At 47.6% G+C, this 27,473-nt stretch overlaps 1 protein-coding gene across 2 annotated transcripts in view; it reads right to left on the reverse strand.

Moving 5' to 3' along the window:
- The window catches only part of LOC148539269 (arylsulfatase H-like), a 67,732-nt gene extending 53,113 nt beyond the window's left edge, over positions 1-14,619 (reverse strand). The window contains exons 1-4 of one of the 2 annotated variants that reach the window (XM_088451530.1): positions 14,375-14,619; positions 9,825-9,974; positions 8,275-8,396; positions 6,410-6,532 (exon numbers count right to left, since the gene is read on the reverse strand). In XM_088451530.1, coding sequence (XP_088307656.1) covers positions 6,410-6,532; positions 8,275-8,396; positions 9,825-9,967 — 388 coding nt within the window. In that variant the 5' untranslated portion in view covers positions 9,968-9,974; positions 14,375-14,619. Of the gene's footprint in view, positions 1-6,409; positions 6,533-8,274; positions 8,397-9,824; positions 9,975-14,374 lie in introns of those variants that run through there. The other variant, XM_088451531.1, reaches the window with a different exon arrangement.
- Positions 14,620-27,473: the final 12,854 nt, after the last annotated feature.

A 27,473-nucleotide genomic window follows, 5' to 3' on the forward strand; every position in this document is an offset into this window, starting at 1 on the left:
CGCTGCGGATTGCAAACCTGAGGAACTGTTGATGGCGCCAAAGAATAGGGACATGCAGGTAAGCGTCCTGTATGTCCAATGACACCAAGTAGTCCCCAGGTTCCAGCGCCAGAATGATGGACCGTAGGGTCTCCATCCGAAACTTCGGGACCCGCAAAGACTTGTTGAGTGCTTTGAGGTTGAGAATCGGACGATATGACCCATTGGGTTTCTGTACCAAAAATAGATTTGAATAGAAACCCTGGCCCCTCTGGGAGAATGGAACCGCCACTATAACTCCAGCCTGGAGCATAGTGTGCAATACCTTCCGCAGCTCCGTAGCCTTGTTCCGGTCTGATGGGAGACCCGTGGTGAAGAAGCGAGCCGGGGGTCTGTGCCGGAAGGAGAGGGCGTATCCGTGGGAAACCACCTCCAGAACCCAAGTGTCTGTCGTAGTGGTCGACCAACACTGGGCGAACTGTAGCAGGCGGCCTCCCACCCTGGGATCCCCCAAAGGGAGGCCCGGACCGTCAGGCCGCAGGCTTGTCATCTGGCTTGGGGGCCGGACGTCTGGTACTCCATGCCTGCTTCCGGGGCTTGACCGATTTCTTAGGGCCAGCCTGTCGAGGAAACGACTGTGGTTTGGGCCTGCCCTGGGCCCTAGATGACCGAAAGGACGATGGTCCCGAACCAGAAGGAGCAGCGGCCGACGGGAGACAAGCAGATTTGGCTGCCGCCAGCGTGGCCACAATCTTATCCAGATCCGGACCGAAGAGAACTTCTCCGGTAAACGGCAACGCTTCCAGACCTTTCTTGGAATCTGCGTCCGCCTTCCAGGATCGCAGCCACAAGGTGCGACGAGCAGCTACCGCTGCTGAAGAAATTCTAGACACCAGAGTACTAATGTCTAGAGCCGCCTCGTTGATGTAGGTGGCCGAATCACGGAGATTGCCAATCAACTCCGCCTGTTCGGCCGGACAGTCGGATTCAAAAGAAGCCTCTAATGAATCCGCCCAGCGCTCCATCGCTCTGGCAACCCAGCAAATGGCCATAGCCGGCCGTGCTGCCCCCCCTGCAAGGGAATAAGCGGACTTCAGGCAGATTTCTACCTTGCGGTCCGTAGCATCCTTAAGGGAGGACATGGATGGCATCGGCAATGTGGCACTACGGACAAGACGGGTCACGTGAGAATCCACCTGTGGAGGGGATTCCCACTTAGCAAAATAATTATCCGCGAACGGATAAGCCACCGCCAGGCGTCTCTGCGGCTGGTATCTTTTGCCAGGTTGTTTCCACGCCTCCTCTAAATGGTCCACCAACTGACCCGAAAGAGGAAAGACTGTGGCATCGCCCTTCACATCTTTGAAAAAGGCATACTTAGATTTAGCCGCTGGGGGAACTTCGTCCTCAATCACCAAGGCTGTGCGGACCGCCCGAATAAGTCTAGGAATATATACTTTGGACTTAGCATCAGCGTCCTTAGTATGGAGAGGTTCCCGATCGTAAGGATCAAGAATCTCCCCATCATCAGACGTCCCTTCGTCATCCTCATAAGGAGCGGACAGAGACGCCACCGGCCTTTTATGAGGCCGCATCACAGACTCCCCTTGCAACACATCCGACAAGTGCTGTACAGAACTCGTCAGGGAGTTAACCCACGCTGGCTCCTGAGAACCCGGGAGCGGGGAAATAGGGAGACTGTGGGGTACCACCAATTGTCGTGGGAACCCCTGCATGGGTGACGACACCACAGACTGCTGGGACAAACCCCTCGGAGTAAACGCGGGCTGCGGAGCTAACTGGCCCACTAAAGCTGTTAACGCCTGAGCGAAACAAGCCCAGGGCGGCTCCTGTACCGGTGCTGTAACCGTAATAGGCCGCGCCATGGACAAACACTGCCGGCAAAGGCCCTCCGCGCTACCCTCCCCCTCCGCTAACGGTACTTTGCACGTGGTACACTGTAGCCGGAGGGGAAAATCACTTTCAGACATGATGGCACCACGTATGTGACCTCTCTCACCAATTAAGTATTAAATAGGCGAGAGACCACCCTGCAGCACCGCACCGCAAGGGCTTTAGCAGAAGAACAGGGACAGTAATAAAGCTGACAGTTTAGAGAAGAAAAGTTACAGGCAGCAGCGCTAGCACAGTCACATACAATGCAGAGAAATAACAATTCCTGCACTAACAGCGCTGATCACTCAACTACACAGACACAGGGCCTGGTAGGACACAGCGCTGCATACACAGACCTGACCACAGCGGAGGAGAGGTATGCGGGGGGACCCAGACCACGATGCTTCCGTCCAGCGCTTCCAGCAGCGTTCACCATGCGTTCTGGAGAAGATGGCCGCCGAGGAGCAGAGAGGAGGCTGGCCTGGGGGAGGAGCGCTGCCACAGGACCAGTCGGCAGCATGCAGAGAGGGCTGTGTGCAGCGGGGGAGGCGCCGGCTGTGAGACAGGGAAGGCGCGCTCCCCTGGCATGCATTTAACCCCTGGGACGCCGCAGCGCTACCGCTCTGCTGCGGTCCGCTGTCCCAGGGGGTAGTGGAAGCGCAAGTTGGTCGCCTGGCTCCACGCTGCAGCCAGTCCCCAGGGAGCCCCCTGCCTGGGGACTTAGGACCATGTGATCAGCGGGGACCCACCGCGGGACCCCGCTGCTTACCTCTGTCCCCCTTGAATCCGGCCATGGTCCGGAGCATCTGGGGTCACCGCTAGCTGTGACCCCAGACGCCCACCAGCATCCCCGGATCAGTACCGGCGTTCTGGTACCGGCGGGGTGTAGGGAAGACAGCATGGACGTCAGGACTGACTGTCCATGCTGTTCATCCAGATGTGCAGCCACAGCTGCATGAAGAATAAGCTTCAGGGGCTCTTCTAGCCCCCACTCCAACAGGTGCACCCGACTCCGGCCGGGCACCAAACTAAACTGAGGTGCCTTGGCCCGGGGGCGGGGTATAGGAGGGGGACCTAGTGCATCCTGGGAGGCTGAAAGCTTAACTCTTTGGTGCCCTGCGACTGACGTCACACCTATACCCCAAGGTATCCTGTGGATACCCTATGGACCCTGAAGTAGAAAAAAAAAATTGTCCAGTAGAGCCATAATGTTCATGATCTTTGTGAATACTTGTGGAACTGTTGCCAATTCTAAAAGGAAGTATCTTGAACTAGCAATGCTGGTTCTGAACCACAAACTAAAGAAAACTCTGATGTCCCTCCCATATAGGCACAAGCAAATACCGAATCGACACGGATTTGTGAGTGTAAATCATAGTCACTTTATATAAGTTGCAGTTTGTAAACAAATACTCACCTTCTATGGCCGTTACATCGACGATTTATTTATTATTTGGGATGAGGACGAAATACAAGCACTTAAATCACGATTCTCACTATTTAAAATTTACTCACCAATTTCACAGAACCTCCATTTCCTTCATGGACCTCAATCTCCATATAGACAGCAATGTGATAGTTTCATCTACTTTTCACAAAAACTTGATACAAATACAATTCTCCATTACAAAAGTGCACACTATAAACCATGGAGAGACAACATTCCGAAAAGGTCAACTTACGAAACAGAATTATAGTTTGGACACAACAGTCACAACAAATCTAGAGAAATGATAAATACATTTCTCAGAAAGGGGGTACCCCATGGCTCTATTAGAGAAAGCTTTGTTGAAGGTTAAACAAATGTATAGGATGGATCTTTTGAAACACGCACCAACTAATAAAATGGATAAGTTCTCAAAATTTACAGTAGATAAAAGGACAAAATGGTGGAAAATATACCTTATATATGTAAATTCAATAAGTCAGCTTACTTGATCAAAAATCTAATTAAAAAAAAAACTACCCTTTATTAAAGAGAGATCCTAACCAATACTTGAAAAATCTATTGGTCATGAGTTTTTTGAAACCCATGGTTAAATCAGAGAGAAATTACCAAGACTTGGCTTCCTACTAGGAATATATAAATTGAAAGAATTTATCAATTGCAACACCCAATATGTTATTTATTTACTATGCTGTAGCTGCAATTTAATATATATTGGCAGAACAATTAGGAAACTCAGTATAAGGTTTGGGGAACATTAATAAATAGTCATGACACATAGCGTATCCCGGCATTTTGCCCAATACCATAGTGGAAATCCAGATAGTTTAACTATAATAGGGGTTGAACACATTAAAACAACAGAGGAGGGGATCGATATAAATATCTGTGTAAAAGAGAGGTATAGTGGGTACATGAGTTTAATTCTCCCTTTCCAAACGGCCTTAACGAGACCATAGATCTCAATGAGATTTTATAGAAATTCTCTTCCTGACCAAACCATTCGGCAGGTAACTTTAAAACTAATAAGTCCTTCACTACCAATAAACCTTGTGGGCCTTTTGAATGCATACCTCCACAGATCCTGTCGTGTTGCCCCTTGCTTTGTAGATGCTTTATAATAATAAATCTTAAAATTAGTACATCTTTGACTGGTAAATTGACTAGACTACATCATATATCACCAGATCACGGATTGTTGATCTTGATGCAGTCATTTCCTTTCGTTGTGTGAAATTGAATCTGTTCCTTTTAATTTCTTTTAATTCTCTCATGGTTTTTTGATGTGCACAGTTCTTTCATCTGTTGATGCTTAACTTACTGAGGTTCTGATATAAGGATGTATGTCAACACACCTTCCAATTTTCTACATTAGGTTCCTGGTGATGTTGAGACTCACATCCAGTATGGGAACACTAGAACAGTATAGTTTGATCGCAGAATGGATATAATTGGTTACTTTTGTGGTTTTGAAATACATGAGGAATAAATACATACACACATGTGGATGCATGTAGATAATATACATTTCCCTTATTATTATTATAATTTATTTATATGGCGAAACAAGTGTTCCGCAGTGCCTTACAAAGTACATAAACAAATTGTAGACAAGCAACTTACAGAACAATACAAGACAGGACCAGGACATGGATAATATATATATATTGCTACATTAGCGACCATAACACCCAGATAAGCAACCAAGTGTTAGGTGCCCTGGTGGTGAGTAAGAAGTAGATGAAACTAAAGTAGGGAGAAGCACAAGAGGGTAGAAACATTCATTCAAACATTCTTTGAAAAAAAATATTTTTAAAAAACTTTTTGAAACTATTCACTAAATCTTGTTACACATTTTATAGTATGGACTTATTTAAATAAATATTTCATTATTGAAAAAATACTGAACATAAAGTAAAGTGAAAGATAAGAGTAAAGCTGCATACACACACAACGATTTTTTTAATGATTATCGTTAAACGATGTCATTTAATGATAATCGTTTGCAAAAATCGTTCACTTTCTGAGTCAAACAATGAACGATTATCGTTCATGCGCGTTCACGTTTGTAGTTTGTCGTTTGTAGTTCAGTCAGACTTGTCAACTCAACGATTTTCATTAAGGGAATATGCAAAAATCGTTGTAGTTCATAAAAATCGTTCATGACATTTAGTAAATGAACAACTTTAGTAAACGATTTTAGTTAATTTTTTCAAGGGAAAAAATAGTTTACTCAAATCGTTCATTAAAAAAAAATCGTTGTGTGTGTATACAGCTTTACTGTGAATTCTCCCACCTCTCATTTGATATACTGTATCTCTTCTTCATAAGGTGCCTATCCACTAGACGATTAAAATGAGCTTCATTATTATATAATTTTATAATGTATGACACAGAATATTAAACTATTTTGGATACAGGCCTTAGCGCAGTTATCTCTTGGTTTCTTTTAGATATATTTTGGCTAGCAACCATAATAACCGCAGTTGAAAAGGGTATCCTGTATTTATAGTTTTGTTATATATTATAGTTGTCCCTATATTTGTTGTTCTGTTTAAGCGCCTTGGGCTATATGCTCTTCTAATATACCTTCTTGACATCCATAGGGGTGAAATCAATTCAGTGCACTGTTGATAGTGCAGGGAGGGAGCACCTGGAACAATTAGTTCAGCGCTTTGTTTAGTCCGACAGAAGAGAAGTTGGACAATTCCAGTTCTCGCGACTTAACCAGGGAATTTAGTCACAAGAACCGGCATTGTTTGACTAAAGTGCCAGCCGCAAGGCTGTTAGCGCCACACTAAGCTGGAAAACAGCCATTCGCCCGGCACAAATCAAGTACACATGTTTCTGCTCTCAGGTAACTGGCCCCCTCAGGCAGTGGAGCCCACCAGTGGTCCTACCCTGTATGTCAGCCTGAGCCTTTGATTTAGCTGTCACTCTTGACACCAGCAAAATATCAGAACATGGACACCAGCAAAGGAAAAAAGATCCAGTGTTGAGAGCAGACAAGGATATAAATTTTACGATATGTTTATTGAAGTGAAAATGTATGTTTACTAATCATTTAATTAAATAATTAATATTTACCAATGATTGCTGTAGAATAGCCTTGTTTCTTCAATATTTTGGCAAATGTGGTCTCATTTGCAGGAAGCCCACCAGACACAGCATTCCACATTAAAACGCTTGCACCTGTATGACCAGTCATGCCTAAGAAGAGTCAAAATACAACGAGAAAAAAAACAACAGGTGTCATGGCTAACATAACAATAAATGTAATGAATTAGCAGTAGATTTTGCATGTTAAGAGTCATGTACATGTGTAGTGGACATGAGCGCACACAATAAACAATGAATAACAACATTTATCCTGAAATGGAATCCGTAGAATCTAAGTAGGCTTCATTATTGGGAAGCATAAACTCTGTGGGGGAAATTCAATTGTCTTTTGCATGCCCGTTAGTAATGGGCGCCCGATAGGGCAATTCTATTGTTGCGAAGAGCGGGGGCCCAGCCGTTTGCCTGCACCCTCCAGAGATGACGAGCAAGAATCCAAACTGTATATTTGGCAGCACGCCTAATAGGTTAGAATAGGTGCATTTGGGCGCAACATGAGCAAAAAAGCAATGGGCACCCAAAACAATTTAATATCACCCCCCCCCCATCTCCCATAACTTTAGACGGGAGATTGGGCACAAAAAAACAATTAAATTCTACCCTGTGAGTTTTATTCAGAGTGAAGCAAGTGTAATTGCAAGATTAGCATTTTGCAAAATGCCCCAGTCTAACAACAAACTCCTACTACTTTATATAGCGGACACATTACGTAGCGCTTTACAGAGAATATTTGGCTAGTCACGTCCGTCCCTGCCCTATTGGAGCTTACAATCTATATCCCCAACCATATGCGCACACACATACACACTAGAGGTAATTTTGTTGGCAGCCAATTAACCTACCAGTATATTTTTGGAGTGTGGGAGGAAACCGGAGCACCCGGAGGAAACCCACGCAAGCACAGGGAGAATATACAAACTCCACAAAGTTAGGGCCGTAGTGGGTATCGAACCCACGACCTCAGTGCTGTGAGGCAGTAATGCTAACCATTACACTATCTGTGCTGCCTGTAGCAAATACAGCTCCCTCCACTTGGAAGCGACAGGCACAGATATGCCAAAAATACAATAGGTGGTGTAGCTTGACAGAGTGCAAAATATGATACAAATTGCTGTTCATAATGCATAAACCTTACAGTAAATGACCATAGAGTGCAGATAAGTACACAATCCGGTTGTTGCATGTGTGCTGCTAATAGAACAAGACAATTATAATTTTTGGGGTTTCTATTCCAGAAAACACAAATTAATATTTGGGCAGCTTTTCCCTTCCCAATCAGACAAGTACTGAGAGTGTACAATGTAATCTCCCTTGTAAATCACAGTTGCAGCACTCTAGCTTCATTTGCAATAATGGATATGACATGCATTCGAAAAATCAGGCGCAACCTGAACCCATTATCATTACATGGCAATTGCACCAGTGTTTCAGTACCCACAAGGATTTTCCCTCCAAATAGATGCATAAGCAACTTTCCACCGGCCGTTTTGGTTGCAATTCCTGTCTACGCACACTTATTGCATATTGACCATGCTTACACTAAACCTCTTACCCTCAACCTGGTCGCCTTGTTGTAGAAATCCACAAGTGCAAGTTGCATAGCAAAAGACATGCACCGTGGAAAGATGTGCATGCACACTAAAAGAAAGAGCAAGTTATAGCCAAAGAAAATGGCAAGTATGTCTTGTCCTTTGCAGCCTCAAGCTAGAGTGAAGGAAGAGACTGGTCTTCAGCAATTGTAACATAAAAAAAATGATAATTAAGGAAACATTTTTTTTTATTTTTTTTTTTAGAAAATTCTAAGTTTAGAATCATCTTTTAAAGCACTGCATTACCTGTTCTAATGGGGTATCGGCCAGTCAAAAAAGCTGCTCTACTTGGGGAACATAAAGAAGCTGCAGCAATGTGTTGTTTAAGCGTTACACCTTCCCTTGATAATCTATCAATGTTTGGAGTTCTGAAAAGACAAATGGCTTTCATTATGGCACTAGAAAGCAGCATATTCATTTGCTAGAAGCCAGTGACGCCACTACGTTTTACATTAGGTTACAGTGTTCTAGCAGAGTTGCCTGTATCTGAAGATTTACCTCTTTAGGGAGTAGAATCACATGTAGTGCTCATCATACACCTGACATCCACGAAAGGGGATAGACTTCAGATAGAGGTAGTATCAGGGCCCTAATACCACCTGGTCTTTCCCTTATTAACTAGTCCTGTTTTATTACAGTTTTTCCCAATTGTAAAGCACAGCGTAATATGCTAGCGTTACATAAGTACATATTACCCCAAGAGAAAGAAGGTACAGAAAAATAAATTTACATAATATACATTTTTACTTTATTTCACTTAAAAAAAATAAAAATAAAAAATCATCAAGGTCACAATATGGCTGCCTTCCTGGTACACCAACAGGTGCTCTTTAAGGAAGCCCGAATCCTTTTTCCTCTGCACTGTACTTGAACATGGAAGCACCCGCTTTTTAAGGTGTGGCCAGTGCTTGCATGAACAGGCAAGCAAAGGAAACACATGTTCAAAGAGTTTTAAAACTTGTTGATAAATGGGCTCCTAAGTATAATGGATTCTTCCACTATAGACTAGTGTTATCGCTAGGCTGTTTTAGCGGGGTGCCGTACCCTGCCTGATTTTAAAAGGGCAAAAAGCACCCCGTTCTTTTAGCGGCACCCCACTAACACAGCCTGCCCTGTGCCTTGCCCACCCACAGGCCACAGTGTCACATGGGTGGGAAAAGTTGCAGTGACCGATCACTGAGGAGAGCTTGGGGGAAGCCCAGTACCTCCGTAAGTGCTGGGCACACCCCCATGTGTGTGTCACAATCTTACGCCTCCTCCCCGATTGGCCCTGGCAGCCCCATTAGCGCCCTGCCCGCAGTCTAGCGGGAACACTAATAGACTCTTTCATATCTACTACTAGGTTTAAGAGGCATGAAGACATGGAAACATTTGCTGCTGTAGTTCCCATAATGATTGAAAACATATCAGTACGTTTGAAGTAAAACAAGGGAACATTCATGTAAGTGGTTTATTAAATGATTACTGCTGGACAATTTATATCATACTGTAATATGCCTAGAACAATATGCAGATTCCACCTAAACACAAGCTGCAGAATAATAAGGTATTTCTCTTTAGATCCTTTGGCATTATGTACTGGTAATTAATGTAAAGGATTACTATTTTCTGATATACAGTATAATTCTGTTATTATAGTCCATTGTAACAGAGGGTAAAAACTTTATCGGCCTTTACACATGCAATTAGTAAAGTAGCAAATTAAATGACTATTTTTAAAGTTTGTATCTCTATACTACAAGTATTAGAGCAGCACAGTGTCTAATAGAAGCCAAATTTACATAACAAATTGTAACCTTATTGTATTATTCCCATAACATCCAACATCACCGATTCCAAGATCATCAACCAGGAGCAGCAATATATTCGGCTTGTGAGCATTTGCTTCATTTATTGGATATAAACAAAAGAGCAGAAGTAGAAATCGTAAAATAGCCATGAGATTACTGCAATAAAAAAAACACAGAATTATTACTTTGATTAGTTAGAGATCAACTATAGAACATTTTTAAAACATTGTGAATAATTATTACCGGTAGTAATTATTTAAAAAGGTGTGGTTTGATAGTAATAGTAGTAAATGCTGATTTGCACTACAATGTTTGGACACAATATAATAATGTAATTTACTATTAGCTCCATATACACGAGAGAAGTGTTTAATAAACCCAATGGAAGTCTTTTTCTCTGCAAAAGTCCAGATAAAAATGGCAAGTAAGTAATGCCAACAGACGACCATGACTTGCTATAACAGGGCTCGACACAGTTTTCTAAAATCTAGGAGCCAGATCACTGTCCTCCCAAAAAAAATTACAGGAGTGATTGAGGAGCACAGCTCTGTGTGTTATGCAACTGTTATACACACTATACTAGTCCACAAAATGGTCGCAGTTGAATGGATATAGTAACATCGCCCACCCTCCAGTAATAACGGACATTTCACACAAAACATGGTGACAAAAAGTACAACAGAACCCCCTTCCCCTCGTGGTCACACCACTATCCCTCTGAAGCTGCTCCGCAATCCCTGGCTATGCATAGACCCTATTACCGGGGAGCTCTATGCAGCCAGAGATAGGAGACAGTGGACAGCCGAGACAACCAGGAGGATCAGCGTAGACTGAGACAGGCAGCAGGGAATACTATAGGCACGAATCTCCGCGGGAGCTGAGGAGGATCTGCTTCCTCCCTCACTGCAAAATCTGGTAGCCAGGCAGCAAAATCTGGTAGCCATGGCGACCTGGCCACTGGGATTTGTCAAGCCCTGTGCTATAACATAGCTGCAATACTAATAAATTAAGGGCCTGATTTAGATTTGTATGCTATGCCGATGTTTTCACAGGTGAGCGATAATCTGCAATCTGCCCATGCGTCCAAGTCACACGGTGCATGGTACATTACCGCAGTTACTCGCAGTGTGACAGTCAGGGAGTGTTTGGGGGGAGGTAACGGGGTGCAGCAGTAAAGAACGCAGGTATGTCGTGACCACTTCGGGGGCATGTCACAACCTGCGTCCGTGAACCCATATTCAATAAATACGGCTTCTGCGTCTCAATTTCGTCGGCTATTCTGCGGGACCACAGACTTACTGCAATCGAATGATCTGCGTCTAATGCTGCATCATTGTACGCAGATGCTGCAACATTTTACACAGATGCTTGGATTTGCAAAGCCGCAGGAGGGTGTCTCATACATTTCCCGGCGGCTGTAACGTGCATATTTTCACAAAGGATCTGCGTACAAATTTGCAGTTGCGACAGCATTAGCTTACAACTCTGAATCAGGTCCTAAGTACTATGAGCTGGAGAGATCATTAAGGAAACAGGAAATCATAAGTGGCAGTATGAAGTCATCAAGTCGACACTCACAATGCGAACACCAGAATGTCGGCAGTTATGATGTGGAGATGGTTAAAATGTCATCATAAATGTCGACACATGGAAAATGTAGACAGGAACAGAATGCTGACAAATTAAATGTCGACATTAGTATTAGGGTTAAGCCGACGGTTAGAGTTACCACACAAGTAGTCGACATTTCATCAGTATCAAGTTGCTGAATGTCGACACGTTCTGTTGACATAACTACTATCAACATGGTGAATGTCAACATAATGTACTGAACCCCAAGATTTCTTCACCCGCGGGTCGCAGTGTCCCGCGGGTGGAGAAATGTGCAGTGACCCGGTCACCGCCGGAGAATAGATGCCGGGCACGTGCGCCCGGCATCTATTCTCACTGTCTGCAGCGCTTGGGACTGCCCGGTGCGTCCGTATGTGCCGGGCACGCCCCCAAGTATGACGAAAAGGGGACGCGTCTTGTAGGACACGCCCCTTATGACCACGCCCCCTTTTCGGGCGCGCGCACAAAGTTGCCCTCTCTAGCTCCGGCGCCCTGCCTGCCGCCGGAGCTAGAGTGAACACTAGGTAGATAACAGCTGGGGCAGTACTACAGGCAAGGAGGTGGTTAGGGACAGGCAGTGCTGGTTGTAGGAAGGGGGCAAGGGGAGATAACAACTAGGGCAGTACTGGGGGGGCAAGGAGGGTGTTAGGGGCAGTGCTGGGGTTAAGATAGCAGCTGGGGCCAGTGTAGATAGTAGCTGGGCTATGGGAGGCAGGGAGGAGGCAAGGGTTGATGATAGCAGCTAGGGCAGTACTGGGGGCAAGAAAGGAGGTTAGGGGCAGGTAGTACTTGGGACAAAGAAGAGGGGTGGGCAATAAGCGGCCCCCCCGATGTTACAGTACTAAACATGCCCTGCAACAGTTTTACTCTGGCCATGATAAAACTGTTGCAAGGCATGCTGGGATTTGTAGTTCAACAGCTGGATGGCTGCTTATTGCCCAACCCTGGTAGGTGCAGGCAGTACTGGGGGTAGGGAGGGGGTATAGGTACAGTAGATAGTAATTATGGCAGTACTGGGCGTCAAGGAGGGGCTAGGGACAGGCAATACTGGGGGCAGTCCTGGGGGTAGGGAAGGGGTGAGGACAGCTGCTGGGGCAGTACTGAGGGTAGGGAGGAGGTAAGATTAGACAGCACTTGGGGAAGTGGTTACCTCCTTGCTTTTGCTGGGAGCCCAGGTCACCGTTGCAGCTCCCGTGCAGTGTCCACCTCCCCACCTAACCCTACTACGCTCCCTAAACCTAACCCTCCCCCACCAACTGCTAACGGTAAGGGCGTCCTTCGGCGTTCCGGCATCGGGATTAAGATAGGCGTCGGTATTTCGGGTTTCAGTGTAGGTATTGAGAGCGGCATTGCGGCCGCCAGTCTCATAACTACATCCCTACCATTGACAGACTGAAAATCCCCAGTAGCCAGAGAGCACAACACAGCCATGAACATCTGCATGACCTCACCATCGACCAATGTGTTCAGGTTCAAAGGCCCTTTGAAAAAACAAGGCCTGCACAGCCTCCGCAGAACTTGTAAAACCTGCCCAGCTTGCTCAGTTTCTTGCTCCTGGGTCCTTTCAGCCTGGTGGTAGAGTCTCAGAAATTAATTAAGCCATGATTTAATCAGAGGAAGGTATGCAGCTGCGTTGTCGCCTTAAGGAACGCCTCCGTTTTGGAAACCTCCCCCTCGGCCCGCCTACAAAAAGGGGCGAGCTGTTGATCAACATCAACAGCCACCCCTTTTGTAGCGAGATCCGGAGCGTCAGAGTTTCTCTCTCGCTCCGGGGCTTGCGCGTGCGCAGGGCTACCCATCGACCCAGTTGCGAGCACATCGGTGCTTGCGACCGGGTCTGATTGACCCCATAGAGCACCTGACAAAAGCTGTATCGATGTCATGTGGCTGACAGCCCGCTAGTAGGCACTCCGATTGGTATAAAGTTAAGCTTTAGCTTTTATACATAATCCGTTTTAAATAGCAGCATGGAACAATACAATAATTACATCTTTACACACATTACTCCTGTCCTCATTATTCTGAAAAAAATATTATATAGACAAAATCCCTATTTAATCAGATGAACTCATACTTGTCTAATTCTATTGTATATGGTTGTCACAGTTATCAAAATTAAACAAAGTATGTGAGTGAGCACATAAACAGGTCAGCGAGCGAGCACTTAAACAGGTCAGCGAGCGAGCACATAAACAGGTCAGCGAGCACATAAACAGGTCAGCGAGCGAGCACATAAGCAGGCCAGCGAGCGAGCACAAACAGGTCAGCGAGCACATAAGCAGGTCAGGGAGCAAGCACATAAGCAGGTCAGGGAGCAAGCACATAAACAGGTCAGGGAGCGAGCACATAAGCAGGTCAGGGAGCGAGCACATAAGCAGGTCAGGGAGCGAGCACATAAGCAGGTCAGCGAGCGAGCACATAAGCAGGTCAGCGAGCAAGCACATAAACAGGTCAGCGAGCGAGCACATAAACAGGTCAGCGAGCGAGCACATAAGCAGGTCAGCGAGCGAGCACATAAACAGGTCAGCGAGCACATAAACAGGTCAGCGAGCGAGCACATAAGCAGGCCAGCGAGCGAGCACAAACAGGTCAGCGAGCACATAAGCAGGTCAGGGAGCAAGCACATAAACAGGTCAGCGAGCGAGCACATAAGCAGGTCAGCGAGCGAGCACATAAACAGGTCAGCGAGCACATAAACAGGTCACAGTGGATAATTCATAGATTTAAAATACAGATATTGGACTGTATTGTGTAAACACAAACAAAGCCCACAATAATTACCATTAGAAAGTTAAAAAAAAAAAAGAAGGGGGGGGAAGGGTAGTCACTTGCTTATTCCCATTACTTAAAATACTATATAGTTTAATGCATAAGAAATTAGACATTTCCAAGGCTCAATACTATAAATAAGATAAAGGGGTCCCTTCTGTATGACATAAACTTACTTTACAGTGTGAACAGTGAAATAGATGAGCCAGCCCTGAGTCACAGTCACTTCTGCTATGTCCTGGACTCCCAGCCCTGCGTGGTGCTCTTACAGATCAGAGACAGCCTCCAGTCACTGGTACAGAAGATGCAGCATGCCTTCTCTGCCTCACACACACTGTGACAGACTGACCTCACTGTGTGTCACTGTCTCTCTCTATGTGTGTACTGTAGTCTGTTTTCCCCGCTCAGAAAAACCCTTCTTCCTTCGGGGAGAACACTTTCCCATTGGTCCAAACTCCTTTCCTGCTAATCTCCATGTTTAGCAGTTGCTGGGTCCTAGCTCCTGCACTGAGTATTTAGTGGCCATGTGGGTGGTTCGGTGTGTGGGCATATTATGTTACATATATTATATTATATTATATATTCCACAATAAATGTAAAGCACAGGTAACTCAGATGAAGGCATTTCACTGTGCAGACCGTCAATACTAAAAAAAGGGGACATTTCCAAAATCAAAATTTGTAAACGTAAATCATTAGAAACGTAGGGCCTTATTCAGCTTAGGACGGAATTGCAAAGCTGCACGCAGGCTATAGATATGATGTATGCACGCAAGCAGCTTTGCAATTCCATCCTTGCAGTTTTGGTAATGCAGCAGGAGGCATCACACCTCACGCAAGCCAGCCACCGCAGATGAAAGGAAGAGGCCGACAGGGACAGGGATCCTGGCCTCTTCCCTCCCCACCAGCGACGGCGATACACCTCTGTTTTAGGAAACGGAGGCCGATCGCCAGCCCCTCCATGCCCACAAATGGCAACAGACTGTCAATCAATGACAGACTGTTGCCATTCTGTGTGTACTACTGAATCAGGCCCTTAGTTTTATCCCTCCAAATAAGGAAGCTGTCTCTGAAGGTTGTAATTTGCTGCATGAAGCTGTAATTTCATGATACTATAGTTCCTATTTAACTGAGGTGCACACAGCTACTCATACTGAGAGATTTGTTGTTATTTATTACAATTAAAAGTTGATTTAATATCGCACAATAAACAAACAACTTATGTTCAGCACAGAGCACGAGATGCTTTGGTGGCAGAACCGGCCACCGCGGCAATCTCTATATCCTGGGCGCTCACAGCAATGTACGTTACTAGCGATCAGCCAGTCTCTTTCTCTGCGGTCTGTACTACGGAGCTACGCCTGCCGAGTGCCAGCTTTCGCACTGTGTATAGGTAGAAACATCATGACATCCGGTGGCAAATGCAGAATTTCTAGAGGGGGTTTCCAAATGTTTGATTTTAGAGTGAGTGTGGCAAATCCATGAAGAGGGCATATTTAGCAGTTATCCAGCTTTAATATGCGTCATACATACTAAGTGTATTGTGTGTATAGCATATACAGGACCAGCGACCACAGTAAGCCATTAGATGCAGCAGTAGGGCCATCTTGCCTGAGGTAAATTTTTATATTTCAGATGTGGGCACCATTCCAGTGCTTGGGTGCAAGTCCGGGAGTCTGGGGAAGCAACAGAAGAACATAGGCCCTCATTCAGAGCCGTACGCTCTGAGCAGAGCGCACGCTCTGAATGAGGGCCGGGCTCCATGAAAATGGAGCGTCCTCCTGGACGCTCGTATAGCTGTGGGTCACCACCCACAGGCTATACGAGCGTGCATTTTGATGGCCGCGATGGTCGTGACCATCGCGACCATCGAAATTGCGAGCCGGAGCCTGCGGTTGAGGTTTTCAACCGCAAGCTCCGGAGTGATTTTGGCTCTATCGGAGCCAAAATCACTCCCACTGACATCACTAGTGATGTCAGTGGGCCGGCTTTTGACGGGAGGCGTTCCCGTGGGAACGCCCCCGTCAGGGAGGCACGCCCCCGGAACGCCTACCAAAGGGGGCGTGCTGTCAATCAACATTGACAGCACGCCCCCTTTGATCGGACACAACGAGCGAAGGACTTTCCTTCGCTCGTCGCGTCTGGCGCATGCGCACGACGGAGCTCGCTCCGTCGTGCGCATGCTCAGTCCATAACATCGACCCACTTGCGAGCGGACAGCCGCTCGCGAGTGGGTCTGAATCAGGTCCATAGTTCTGCCCTCAACATGTACATATTGGTCTCCTTATGCACTGGATAGTGTATTTTTATACAGTATTAATAATTAACCCTATAGATGGTCTATATCAGTGCACCCCTAACAGTGCATATTTTCCAGATCTCCTAGTTGGTGCACAGGTGTATTTATTACTGGCTGACACATTTTAAAAGAGCCACAGGTGATACTGAGAAGAACATGCAGCACTAGTAAAATTCTAGTAATAATTAAAATTCTATTCATTCTTCAGACACCATGCTGGGCTGAGTGTCAGAAAACAGATGAAGAAGCCAGGGCTGCACTGCAAAAATACCTGCACAGCTGGGATGATTGATCGAAGAGACTGATATAGAAGAAGGTGGGGTTAAAATGGTTGATCACCTTCTTAAAATATAAATGATAAAAAAGTGGTGTTGGCACAGGGCTGTAGCAAAGGGTGTGTGACCAGTGCAGCTGCACAGCCCTTGCTTCAGGCAGAAGGGTATGGCAGCCAACATTGCTTGTTCTATGGGTCCTGTAGATACTACAGACGTGCACACTGCAGTGTGTGCAGCTGACCAGGCGTCCTCAGGACGTCTGGTCAGCGATGCGCTTAACGGTGCTGCCGTCCTCACCCATTTTGGGCGATGCCGTGACATAATGGGCACAACAACATGACGTTGAACGTTTAGGGGACGAGGTATTTGAGCACTGTTGTAGCTTTTTGTCCACAAAAACTACTAGGTTTTTATATGTGAATGTTTTATACTTCAATAGTAGTATTTTGAAGTGTTAATCCAGTACAGCCTTTTCTTAATTCTCCAGTATAAACTGGAGAATTCAGTTGGGCTCTCACCAAAGTTCAACAAGGTGTATTTATTAGATAGACTCGCATAAAATACAGTCAACAGTTTTAGTTCATACTTATGTTATTGGCAAGACGTTTCAAATCAAAGCAACAGAGTACAGCGGTAAACAAAAGAAACCAAGATATATCAACTTGAAATGTATGTGTATCTAATAATACACCTTGTGGTGTGGGGGTTCAGGGTTTTTAGGCCGAGGGGAATGGTGTCGGGTAGAGGAGGTCTCATGGGGGGGCCCCCAGAGACATCAGTGTACCGGGCCCCAAGATTTCTGTTGCTGGCCCTACGTTCTGCACATGTGCAGAATGAGCAGGGGCGGATTGGGCATTACTTTTTGCGTGAAAAATCCTGGTGGGCCGATTGGTTGTGGGGCCGCTTGTTATTTGAGGTCCCGCCCCCCCAATTTGCGTCACCCGGCTGGCTCCTGTGTGTACACAAGCAGCCCAGCTTCCTGTCAGTGCTGCCTGGCCGAGCCAGTGGCCTATTAAGCCCCACCCAGTGTACAGATGGTGTCACACACTGCGGCACCATCGAGGATTGAGGAGGTGAAGTGTCGCGGGACCGCGGGTGACAGCGGCGGTTGGCGTGGCCACGGTGGGGGTAACTTGCGGCGGGGCTGGTTGGCCAGTCAGAGCAGTCTGTCAGCCTGATTGTCTGCTCTCCACTCCCCCCTCCCCAGGCTGTTAAGTGTCAAGTTTAAGTTTAATTTCACAGCCTGTGGAGGAGGCAGAATGGAGAGGAGACAATCGGGGCTGGCTGCAGTCCAGGGGGAGATGGTCTGTCTGTGGGGGAGGGGGGTCTGCTATACTAGGGGAGGGGGAGATGATCTGTCTGTGGGGAGGGGGGCTCTGCTATACTAGGGGTGGGGGAGATGATGATCTGTCTGTGGAGATGATGATCTGTCTGTGGGGAGGAGGAGTCTGTTATACTAAGGGCGGGGGAGATGATGATCTGTCTGCTGTGGGGACAGGGGGTCTGCTATACTAGTGGCGGGGGAGATGATCATCTGTCTGTGGGGAGGGGGGTATTCTGTGCTAAGGGGAGATGATCTGTGTGTGAGAAAGAATGGCTATTCTGTGATAGGGCAGGAGGACGCCACTGATGAGATGCAGAATGATGACGCTGGGGAGGCGCAGCATGATGGCGCTCGGGAGACGCAGGAGGATGGCACTGTGGGGAGACACAGGTGGATGGTGCTGGAGAGAATTGGGGGTGGCACTGGAGTGGCGCAGGGGGATAGCGCTGAACAAACACATGAGAGGAGATAGGCTGGAGACACACCAAGGCGGTGGTGCTGGAGACACAGATATAGGACGGTAGGAATGTTGGTACTATTAGAAGAAAACACTGGGGCACAGTAATCTTCAGTAAGATAACAATTCTAATGAAACCATATTCTGATGCAAATGGTACCAAATGAGCAAATATATTTTATTAATATAAAATTGTTTGATATAGGAAACTCCCATTTTGTCCTGTCCCAACATTTCTGTTACTATGTATTATCTAGTTGAACCTCTGTTGCATGTTGATGGCATTGGCTTTATTGCTACACAAACAGGCGGCTTCCAAACCATGCGATCTCCTGCATGAATAGTCAATACTGACTCAAGAAACTGCCTGTCCAAGAAGGATCAATTTCTTTAGAGGTTCCCCGTTGCAGAGAAATCATATAGGTAAGAAAATACATTTATTCACTGGAGAGAGGCATTGGGGCATGGCTATGATCTCCTGGATCGGTGGGCATGCCCCCAGCATGAAAAAATGGGTGGAGTGGCTTGCTGGTAAGGCATTTCACATTAGGCCACATCCCTTGCAATTATGCCACACCCACTTTCCCGGGCACGCTCCTGAGGCGCACGTACATAGGGCCTCTACCACATTTTTTTCCAGGGCCACTTTAAATTCCCAATCCGCCCCTGAGAATGGGTATATGATCCCGCTCGAAGACTGTCAGTGATTGACAGTCTGCTGCCGTTAGTGGGCGGCCGTGGCTTCCTTTTCCTGAAACGGAGGCATGTCGCAGCCATTGGGGGGGAAGGAAGAGGCCAGGATCTCTGTTGGCTGATGGAGATTTCATAGCCTCTTCCTCTCAACTCCGGCAGCCGGCTGCGTGATCCCGTGGGTCACCTTAGCCAGCCGATGTTATGCAGATTATCCGATGCAGCTTTGGACAACGCAGTTCGGATAAGTAATGCACAGGAGGCGTGATGGCCGCGGCCGCCAGCCAATGAGAAGCTGCAGCTTCTCATTGGCTCGCACAACTGCACCAGCAACGTGAGACCCGGTGCTCCTGAGTCCTTGCAGCTCCGTTCCAGCAGCGCACTGAGCTCAGGACAGAGGTAAGTAGTGAGAGGGAATAGAGAGAGGGGAGGATGTGAGAGGGAATAGAGAGAGGGGCAGACAGAGGGAGGCAGGCAGTTAGTATTGTAGGGGGTGACAGAGAGGGAATTAGTGAGAAGAGCAGGGTGTGAGAGAGGGGGGGAGGGGGGGTGAGACGTACAATGGGGTGATATGGAAGCAGGGGCCCAAGGGGAGGGGGGGGAAGAGATTCATTCGCCATACCCCCACCTCTAAATTCCCACTTCGAGCACTGGTGCATACATCATATCTATAGCCTGCGTGCAGCTTTGCAATTGCGATCCTTGCTGATTCAGGCCAGCAGTTTGCTTTTTTAGTTCAAAGTTTCTTTCCCATTTCCCACAAACCTTTTCTATTTCTGGAACCTTGCACATCACCAATAGCCATGGTCGGCCCTACCTTTACCCCGGTTTACGCGGTTGAATTAGGTGCCACACTGAGGAGGGCACCAGGCCGTTTCTCTCTAACAGGCTGGAACTACAAACAATGCAGCAGGTGAGGACTTGAGGAGAAGAAAGGGGTGGCCACCACAGTGCCTGCCTGTTTCTTGTCACTGACTGCAAAGAGGGCCTGATCCAGTAGTGAACGCAAATGCGATCACAGCTGCGATTTTGTATGGAATGCAGCAGCGAAAATATGTTAATGCCTGCCTCAGCTCAGCCAACATAAAGACTCCAACTGCTGCTTTCTCATATCTGTTCAATATCGCTGCTCTGCATAAACATCGGTACCATCAATGCATATCGGGTAGTCATTTACATCAGGTGTGACCAGCCGCAGACACTGCATGTCTACTTGTGCGCAGATAGCTCTCATGCTGTGTATGCAATTGCAGTGTCTAATTTATGTACGCCCATGATACGGTGTTCAAGCGTACAGACACGCCTGCATTTTTCTGACCACCCCCCGTCACCTCCCCTAAACGCTGACAACCTGTCACTCACTTTGTGATGTATTGCTTTGCGTCCATAATTGCAGTGCGATTGCTGCACACACGCAGTGCGGCTTATACGCATGCATGATGGTAAACAGTCCCTTAATGTGCATCCGTAATCGCATTTGCGTTCACTACTGAATCAGGCCCAGAGTGCAGTATGGTGTTGGGGGGAGGGAGGAGGTCTGGAGGCTTATTAGAAGAACTTTTCTGCCTGTCGGTATTTGCATTCAGTGACATGAAACATGCAGGCAGTGTGGTAACCTTCCCTCTCCTACTAATTTCCAGTCCCAGTCTGTCAATCACATATGAAGCTCCAGCCCTCCAGACATCACAAACGAGGAGCTGCTACCGAATTACTTCTTGATTTAATAGGGGTTTAATTGAATCATGGATTCTTATGGGGAATGGGTGCTGGGTGGTGGGAAAGTTACTAAATGGGTTAACAGGTTGATGAATGGGGTAAATTATGGTGGAGATAAATGGGCATTTTGGGTGCTCTGAGTATACAACAGTGTTTAATGGATTTACAGATAGGATCTGTGAGGTGTAGGTTCATGTTCCCTGGCTGTTTTGCAGATGGAAAAATGCACCCTGATCCTTTTTGGATCAATACGCTGAGCTGTGGACAAGAGTTGATTGAATTAGAGGAGGGTTGTGCATGAGAAACTTGGAGTAGAGCGTGGATGCCTAGCTTCCCATGGAGATCTTAGGGTCGCGATTATCGCGGCCATCGGGCTTGCAACAAGACCCTCATGGTAGGGTCTCGGTTCCCGCAAGCCCGAGTGAACTTCCTGCTCTAATAGAGCAGGAAGTTCACTACTGACATCACGAATGATGTCAGTAGGGCCGCCCACAAAAGGCAAGCGTTTCTTCGGGAACGCCTCCATTTGTCCAGCCACATCCCCTCCCCGCCTACAAAATGGGGTGAGCTGTCGATCAACATCGACAGCCACCCCGTTTTGTAGCGAGCCCTGGAGCGAATTAAGTTCTCACTCGCTCAGAGGCTCTCGCGTGCGCACTGGCCGACCATCGACCTGCTTGCGAGCTCTATGCGCTCATGAGCGGATCTGAATCAGGCCCTTAGTTTTCTATTGTGTGGCATAATTATATATTGGAGCACTGATATGAGCCATATTGTGTATTGTGGCAAAAATATATGTTGGGGCACTGATGCATGGCAAAATTATGTGTTGTGGTGCTGATGTGTGGAAAATCCACCTTGATAAATAGGCCCCATAGTCCTTTAACTTTCTATGTGTATAATTTAGTTCATTCCACTAAAGGGCACACAAATCTATATTCTTGGTGTGGCCCTGCCAATAGCAGTATCATATCTAAGCAGTGAAGTTATATTTTATACTTGTAAATGTCCAACATGCTTTCTTTTAAGCACCTTAATGGCTGCTAACCTGATATTTTGAAAACTGCTAGTTGTAGATGGAAAAATGTCTTAGGAAAATACACTTTATTTCAAGAGAGTGTATTAGTTTATTGGTTTGTATGTAAAGGCATAATTCTGCAAAGTGTCTGTAATTTCCAATGTGATATCTAAGCCATAATCCGAAATATGACAGTCATAATATACTTACAAGATGTGTAAAGATATCCCTGCTACATACAGCTGCTGGTTTGGCCTTGCAGGAGTTTCAGACTAGCTGTACTGACCTGATTCCAAGATTTACGATATTTATGCAAATTTCCAATGTTTAATGATCCGCGAATGTGCAAGAGCTGAACTGCATGACTGACACTCTGGTGGAGTTTAGGGGTGGTGATGGGCAGCGTTCCAGTCAGAGGTGTAGTCAGAGCCTTCATGCCCGAAGCATGCCTATGCTACGGCGCCCCCCCCACCCCCATTCCAAATTTTGCTAAAGTAGGCATGGCCAGCATCTGAGGCAAATTTAAAAAAAATAATCATAAATGGTCTACACAGACCAAGGGTGTAACTAGACCTAGGGGGGTCCCATAGCAACATTTTCATGGGCCCCCCTAGATCCATATACTATAAAATAAAAGTATAGGAGACTATTTATTAATGCTTTTACTCCAAACAATAATGCAGAAACTATCCTGCTCTTTATAGATCGGATATTACCAGGGCTGCCAAGAGCCAAGGCAGGCCCTGGTAATAGGGGGCGTGGCCTAATCTCGGGAGGCATGGCCATGCCCCCTCAGCCCAGCTCAAAGCCAGGGGGGGCGCGATCAGTGTGATCGCTCCCCCACACAGGCATAGGAGACTGCTGTGTCTGCTACTCAGCAGCCACAAGCAGTCTCCAACTGCAGCTCAGCACACGCTGTGTGCTGGGCTGCTGTGAGGGAGGGGGGGCGGCGTCGGATCCGGGCCCCCGCCGGGCACCTCAGGAAGCCCGGGCCCAGGTAATCTGTACCCGCTCCCCCCCCCTCTCGGCACCCCTGGATATTACCACCTAACCTACAGAGTATGTGTGTGTGAGGGAGCTGGGGGAAGGACTATGGCAGTATGAGGAGGAAGATTCTGTAAGTATGAGGGGGGACTGGCAGTAAGGGGGAGAAGTATGGCAGTATGGGGAGGGAGTCTGGAAGCATGGAGGGTGCAGTATGGGTAGCAGCAAGAAAGGGGGTGTCTGGTAATAGGGAGAAATAAAGTCAGGTAGCTGGGAGAGATGTACTGTCTGTGGTACTTGCTACAGGAGGTTGAGGTGGGGTGTTCTGAAAGTAGGGAGAGAAAAGGGAGTGTCTGCAGGCAGGGTGGGGAGCTAGTGGCTGAAGGCTGGATGTCTGGAAGCAGGGTAGAGGTAGGTGAGTAGAATGGTGTATAAAGGTAGGGAGGGTGTGTGTGTGGGGGGGTTCTGTTTAGGGGCAGGGGGGTGAGGAGGTGTCAATACACCATTCCTCACAGTAAGGTCTAGGACAGACTGTATTACTGACCTCATCTGTATCTATCATGCTGAGGAGTCCCCTTTGTTTGCTGCCTGGAAAAATGGGAGTGAAGTGAGGTATCCATAAGCAGGGTGAGGGGCACTACCTCAGACCTGCACTTTGCTCAGGGGGATGTCAACTGCGGCCCTAGACCAGCAATGAGGGCGGCTCCTTCCTGCTGCTCTGCTTCTATCAGCGTCATTGTGTGGCTTCAGCAGGACACGGGTGGGCGGCTTCGGGGCCATGTGCTGGGGAATCAGGTAAGTAGAAGGGTGGGCAGAGGGGCCATAGTAGACTGCGTCTCTGCACCTCCTAGTCCTGGAGCCTGGAGAGAACTAAGAGTGACTTGTGAGATGATGATGTCATCTCAGGAGACCAGTAGCTCCGCAGTAGCGCGGTGGCTGAGTACCCAGGGAACATGCAAGTCATTCAAAAGTCGTACAGCACGCGCTGCGGTGATACCAGCGGGCATCATCAGAGTCTGCCTGACATGAAACACCCGCCGTGATCACTGCAGTGCGAGCTGCGCGACTTTTGTGTGACACACAGTGTGTGGTCAAATTGGACAGTCCCAATGGCGCCTTCCATTCCTAACGGCGCCTGGAGCATGAGCTCCACTGGCTCCGCCCTCGCTGCGCCCCTGGTTCCAGTACACAGGAGCATGTCGGCCCTGTTTTCTGGGCCTGTTAAGTCCAGTGGTTGCGTCCTTAGACACAGCTTTACTGACCCCGGCAGCGTGATGTTGCCAGACATCCTGAGTAACCTGAATGTTACTCAGATGTCCAATGTTCACGCAGAAGATTCAATGCTGCGTCTTTGGACGCAGTCATCATATTACAGAAGCCTGCAGTGGGCGTCTTTTGCATATTTTTGCAGCGACTAATGCCAATAATGTGAATCTCTGATTTAGGCCCTGTATGGGTTTATGCTTCTCCTAAGAAGAAACATATGTTATATCAAACAGAACTGTAATAATACATTTAGAAGCAATCCATGAGGTCAAAGGTAAGTTCTCCTGGTATGTTATTTATTTAGATTAACTATTATACAGAAAGACTGCATTTGCAATGAAATGGCTTACCATTTAAAACACAAATCGCTTATCTGTAAAACGATACATTTAAAACATGAAACGATGTATTCAGTCAAATATTGAATGTAATGATCCCCTAGTGAGTTTAGTAAGATAATGTCTGCACAATGTTTCATGATTTTATATGCCTGTGACTGTGAATGTATCAAAAGTTACTCAGGAGAATGTGGTCTAGAAGAGCGATGTTTAATAGGAGGAAACTGCCAACAGAACAACAATAAAAACATCCGAACATACAGTAGGTCCTGCTTCAGAGGTGGATGCAGTGCTGATGTTTTTGCAGTTGAGCAATGTTTTAATACTGCGCGTGCGTGAAAAGGAAGAAAAGCGCATACTATGCTCACGCAAACCTAACTGTACAATAGCAGTCGCAGTTGAATATAGGATCAGTATTATTAGAAAAGGCAGATGCAGATCATGGGCGGTGTTGGGAGGAGAATGGGAGGTCACCTGAAGTGAATGCAAAAAGAAGCAGTCTTGTGGGAGTGTCATGGGCGTGCAAATGGGTTATAGTCAGGATCCTGATGGTCATAATACGATGGGTAGTATTAGGATTAGGGTTAGGCACTACAGGGAGGGTTAGGGATAATCTGCTGGAGGGGACGGTTAGGGTTAGCCTGTGGGAGGGGAGGGTTATGCTTAGGCTGCTGCCTGCTGGAAGGAATGGTGAGGGCTAGGCGACGACAGTGGCTTAACTACAGCCCCCGCAGACCCCATAGTGGCTTGGGAGCACGGAGGCTTGTGGGGCACGGTGGCGGGGGGGGGCTGCAGATTACATGTGGACTAGCCGTCAACATGAAATCTGCTGAAAACGGCCCTCCAAAAATGGCCGCCGCCTAGGAGGAGACATATGCTAGAGGTCCTACTGGACATCTAGCATCTGTTAGTCACCCAGGCAGGGCAGTAGTGTGGACTGCACATAAGTGCAGTCCGCACTACACTACTAGTATAACAAACACACAGCCGCCGGCGCCGGCAGCTGTGTGTTTGTTTTAGCAGCCGATGAGAGTCAGATAGACTCTCATCGGCTGCTTGCCTTGCACCCATTGCCAGAGCCGGGATCTTCCAGCTTCCGCAGTGGGTGATGTGAGAGACATCATGACGTCTCTCCCATCATGCAGAGCGGGCCAGCCCGGGAGGACGCCGGACAGAGGAGCAGATGCCAGAACGTGGATCTAGGTAAGTGGAGGTTTTTTTTGTGTGTCTGCCTGGCGGGGAGGGGGTTGGGGTTACTACTACTATGGAGACTACAAAGAGGGGGATTCCTACTGCGGGCACTGCTGGGGTGGGTGTTTACTACTACTACTACTACGGGGACTGCATAGAGGGGGTACTGCTACTGGGGGCATTGCTGGGGGGGCTACTATGGGGGCATTGCTGGGGGGACTACTACTGAGGGCACTGCTACTGGAGGCACTGCACTGGTGGGACCACTGCTGAGGGCACTGCATAGGTGGGGATTACTGCTGGGGGCACTGCATAGGTGGAGATTACTGCTGAGGGCACTGCATAGGTGGGGGACTACTGGGGGCATTGCTGGGGGAGGACTACTACTGGAGGCAGAGCTGGGAGGACTACTACTGGGGGTACTGCTGGGGGGTTAGTACTGGGGTCACTATATAAGGGGGACTACTACTGGGGGCATTATATAAGGGGCACTGCATAGGGGGACCACTATCTGGGGCACTATATAAGGAGCACTGCATATGGGGACTACTACTGGAGGCATTGCTGGGGGGGACTACCACTGGGGGCATTGCTGGGGGGCTACTACTGGGGGCATTGCTGGGGTGGATTACCACTATCTGGGGCACTATGTAAGGGGCACTGCATAGGGTTAGCAGTGGGGGCATTGTTGGGGGGGACTACTACTAGGGGCACTGCTGGGTGGTTAGTACTGCTGGACAGTTAGTACTGGGGTCACTATATAAGGGGGACTACTAATGGGGGCATTATATAAGGGGCACTGCATAGGGGGACCACTGCCTGGGTTACTATATAAGGGGCACTGCATAGGGGGACCACTACTGGGGGCACTGTATAAGGGGCACTGCATAAGGGCTTGTGTAGCTATCTGAGGGGGGGGGAGGGTGAAAGGTTGAAAAAATGCCTAGGGTGCCAAGAAACCTTGCACCGGCCCTGCACCCAGGGGCTCCCGAGCGCGATGTACTGTGCCAAGGAGATCAAGGAGTACAGTTGCTTCCTGCTGTCTGACAGGTACTCATACTGGCACTCTCACTCTCCACTTCCTCGGGGCTGTCAGACACCAGTGGGAGGAGTCGATGGGACTGCAGTGGCCACAACCTGACGCACCCCACACCAAGGCCACTCAGGATGCTGGATGTGTACCAGATGTTGCTGTGTGCAGGCTGCAATGCTCTGTCTCTGTGTACTAGAGCAATGCTCTGCTCTTGTGCTCTGTCTGTGTACGGGAGGGATGACCTGTGCAGGATGCTCGTTATGGTGATGATGATTGGTGCTCTGTGATACATGGTGTACTGTACATATAAATGCAGTGCGAGGGATGCTAGCGGTATAGGATGCTTTATACGACTGGGAGGGATGCCCTGTGACTAGCAGGGATGTGCTGTGAATTAGAAGGGATGCCCTGTGACTAGGAGCGGTGCCCTGTGACTAGCAGGGATGCTCTGTGAATTCAAAGAAGCACCGGCGCCCCCATTTACATACACTCCCAAATATATATATATATTATACCCCTGGCAATTAGCATAAAACCCCTGGCAATGAGCATGGAGCCCCTGGCAATGGGTATGGAACACCTGACAACAAGCATGAAACCCAGAGACCCCGGGCATCTAGCATGAAACCCCTGGTAATGAGCATAAAACCCTTGACAACGAGCATGAGACCCCTAACAACGAGC

The sequence above is a fragment of the Taudactylus pleione genome, unplaced genomic scaffold (genome assembly GCF_031769625.1).
Source record: "Taudactylus pleione unplaced genomic scaffold, aTauple2 ptg000026l, whole genome shotgun sequence".
Lineage (NCBI taxonomy): Eukaryota > Metazoa > Chordata > Amphibia > Anura > Myobatrachidae > Taudactylus > Taudactylus pleione.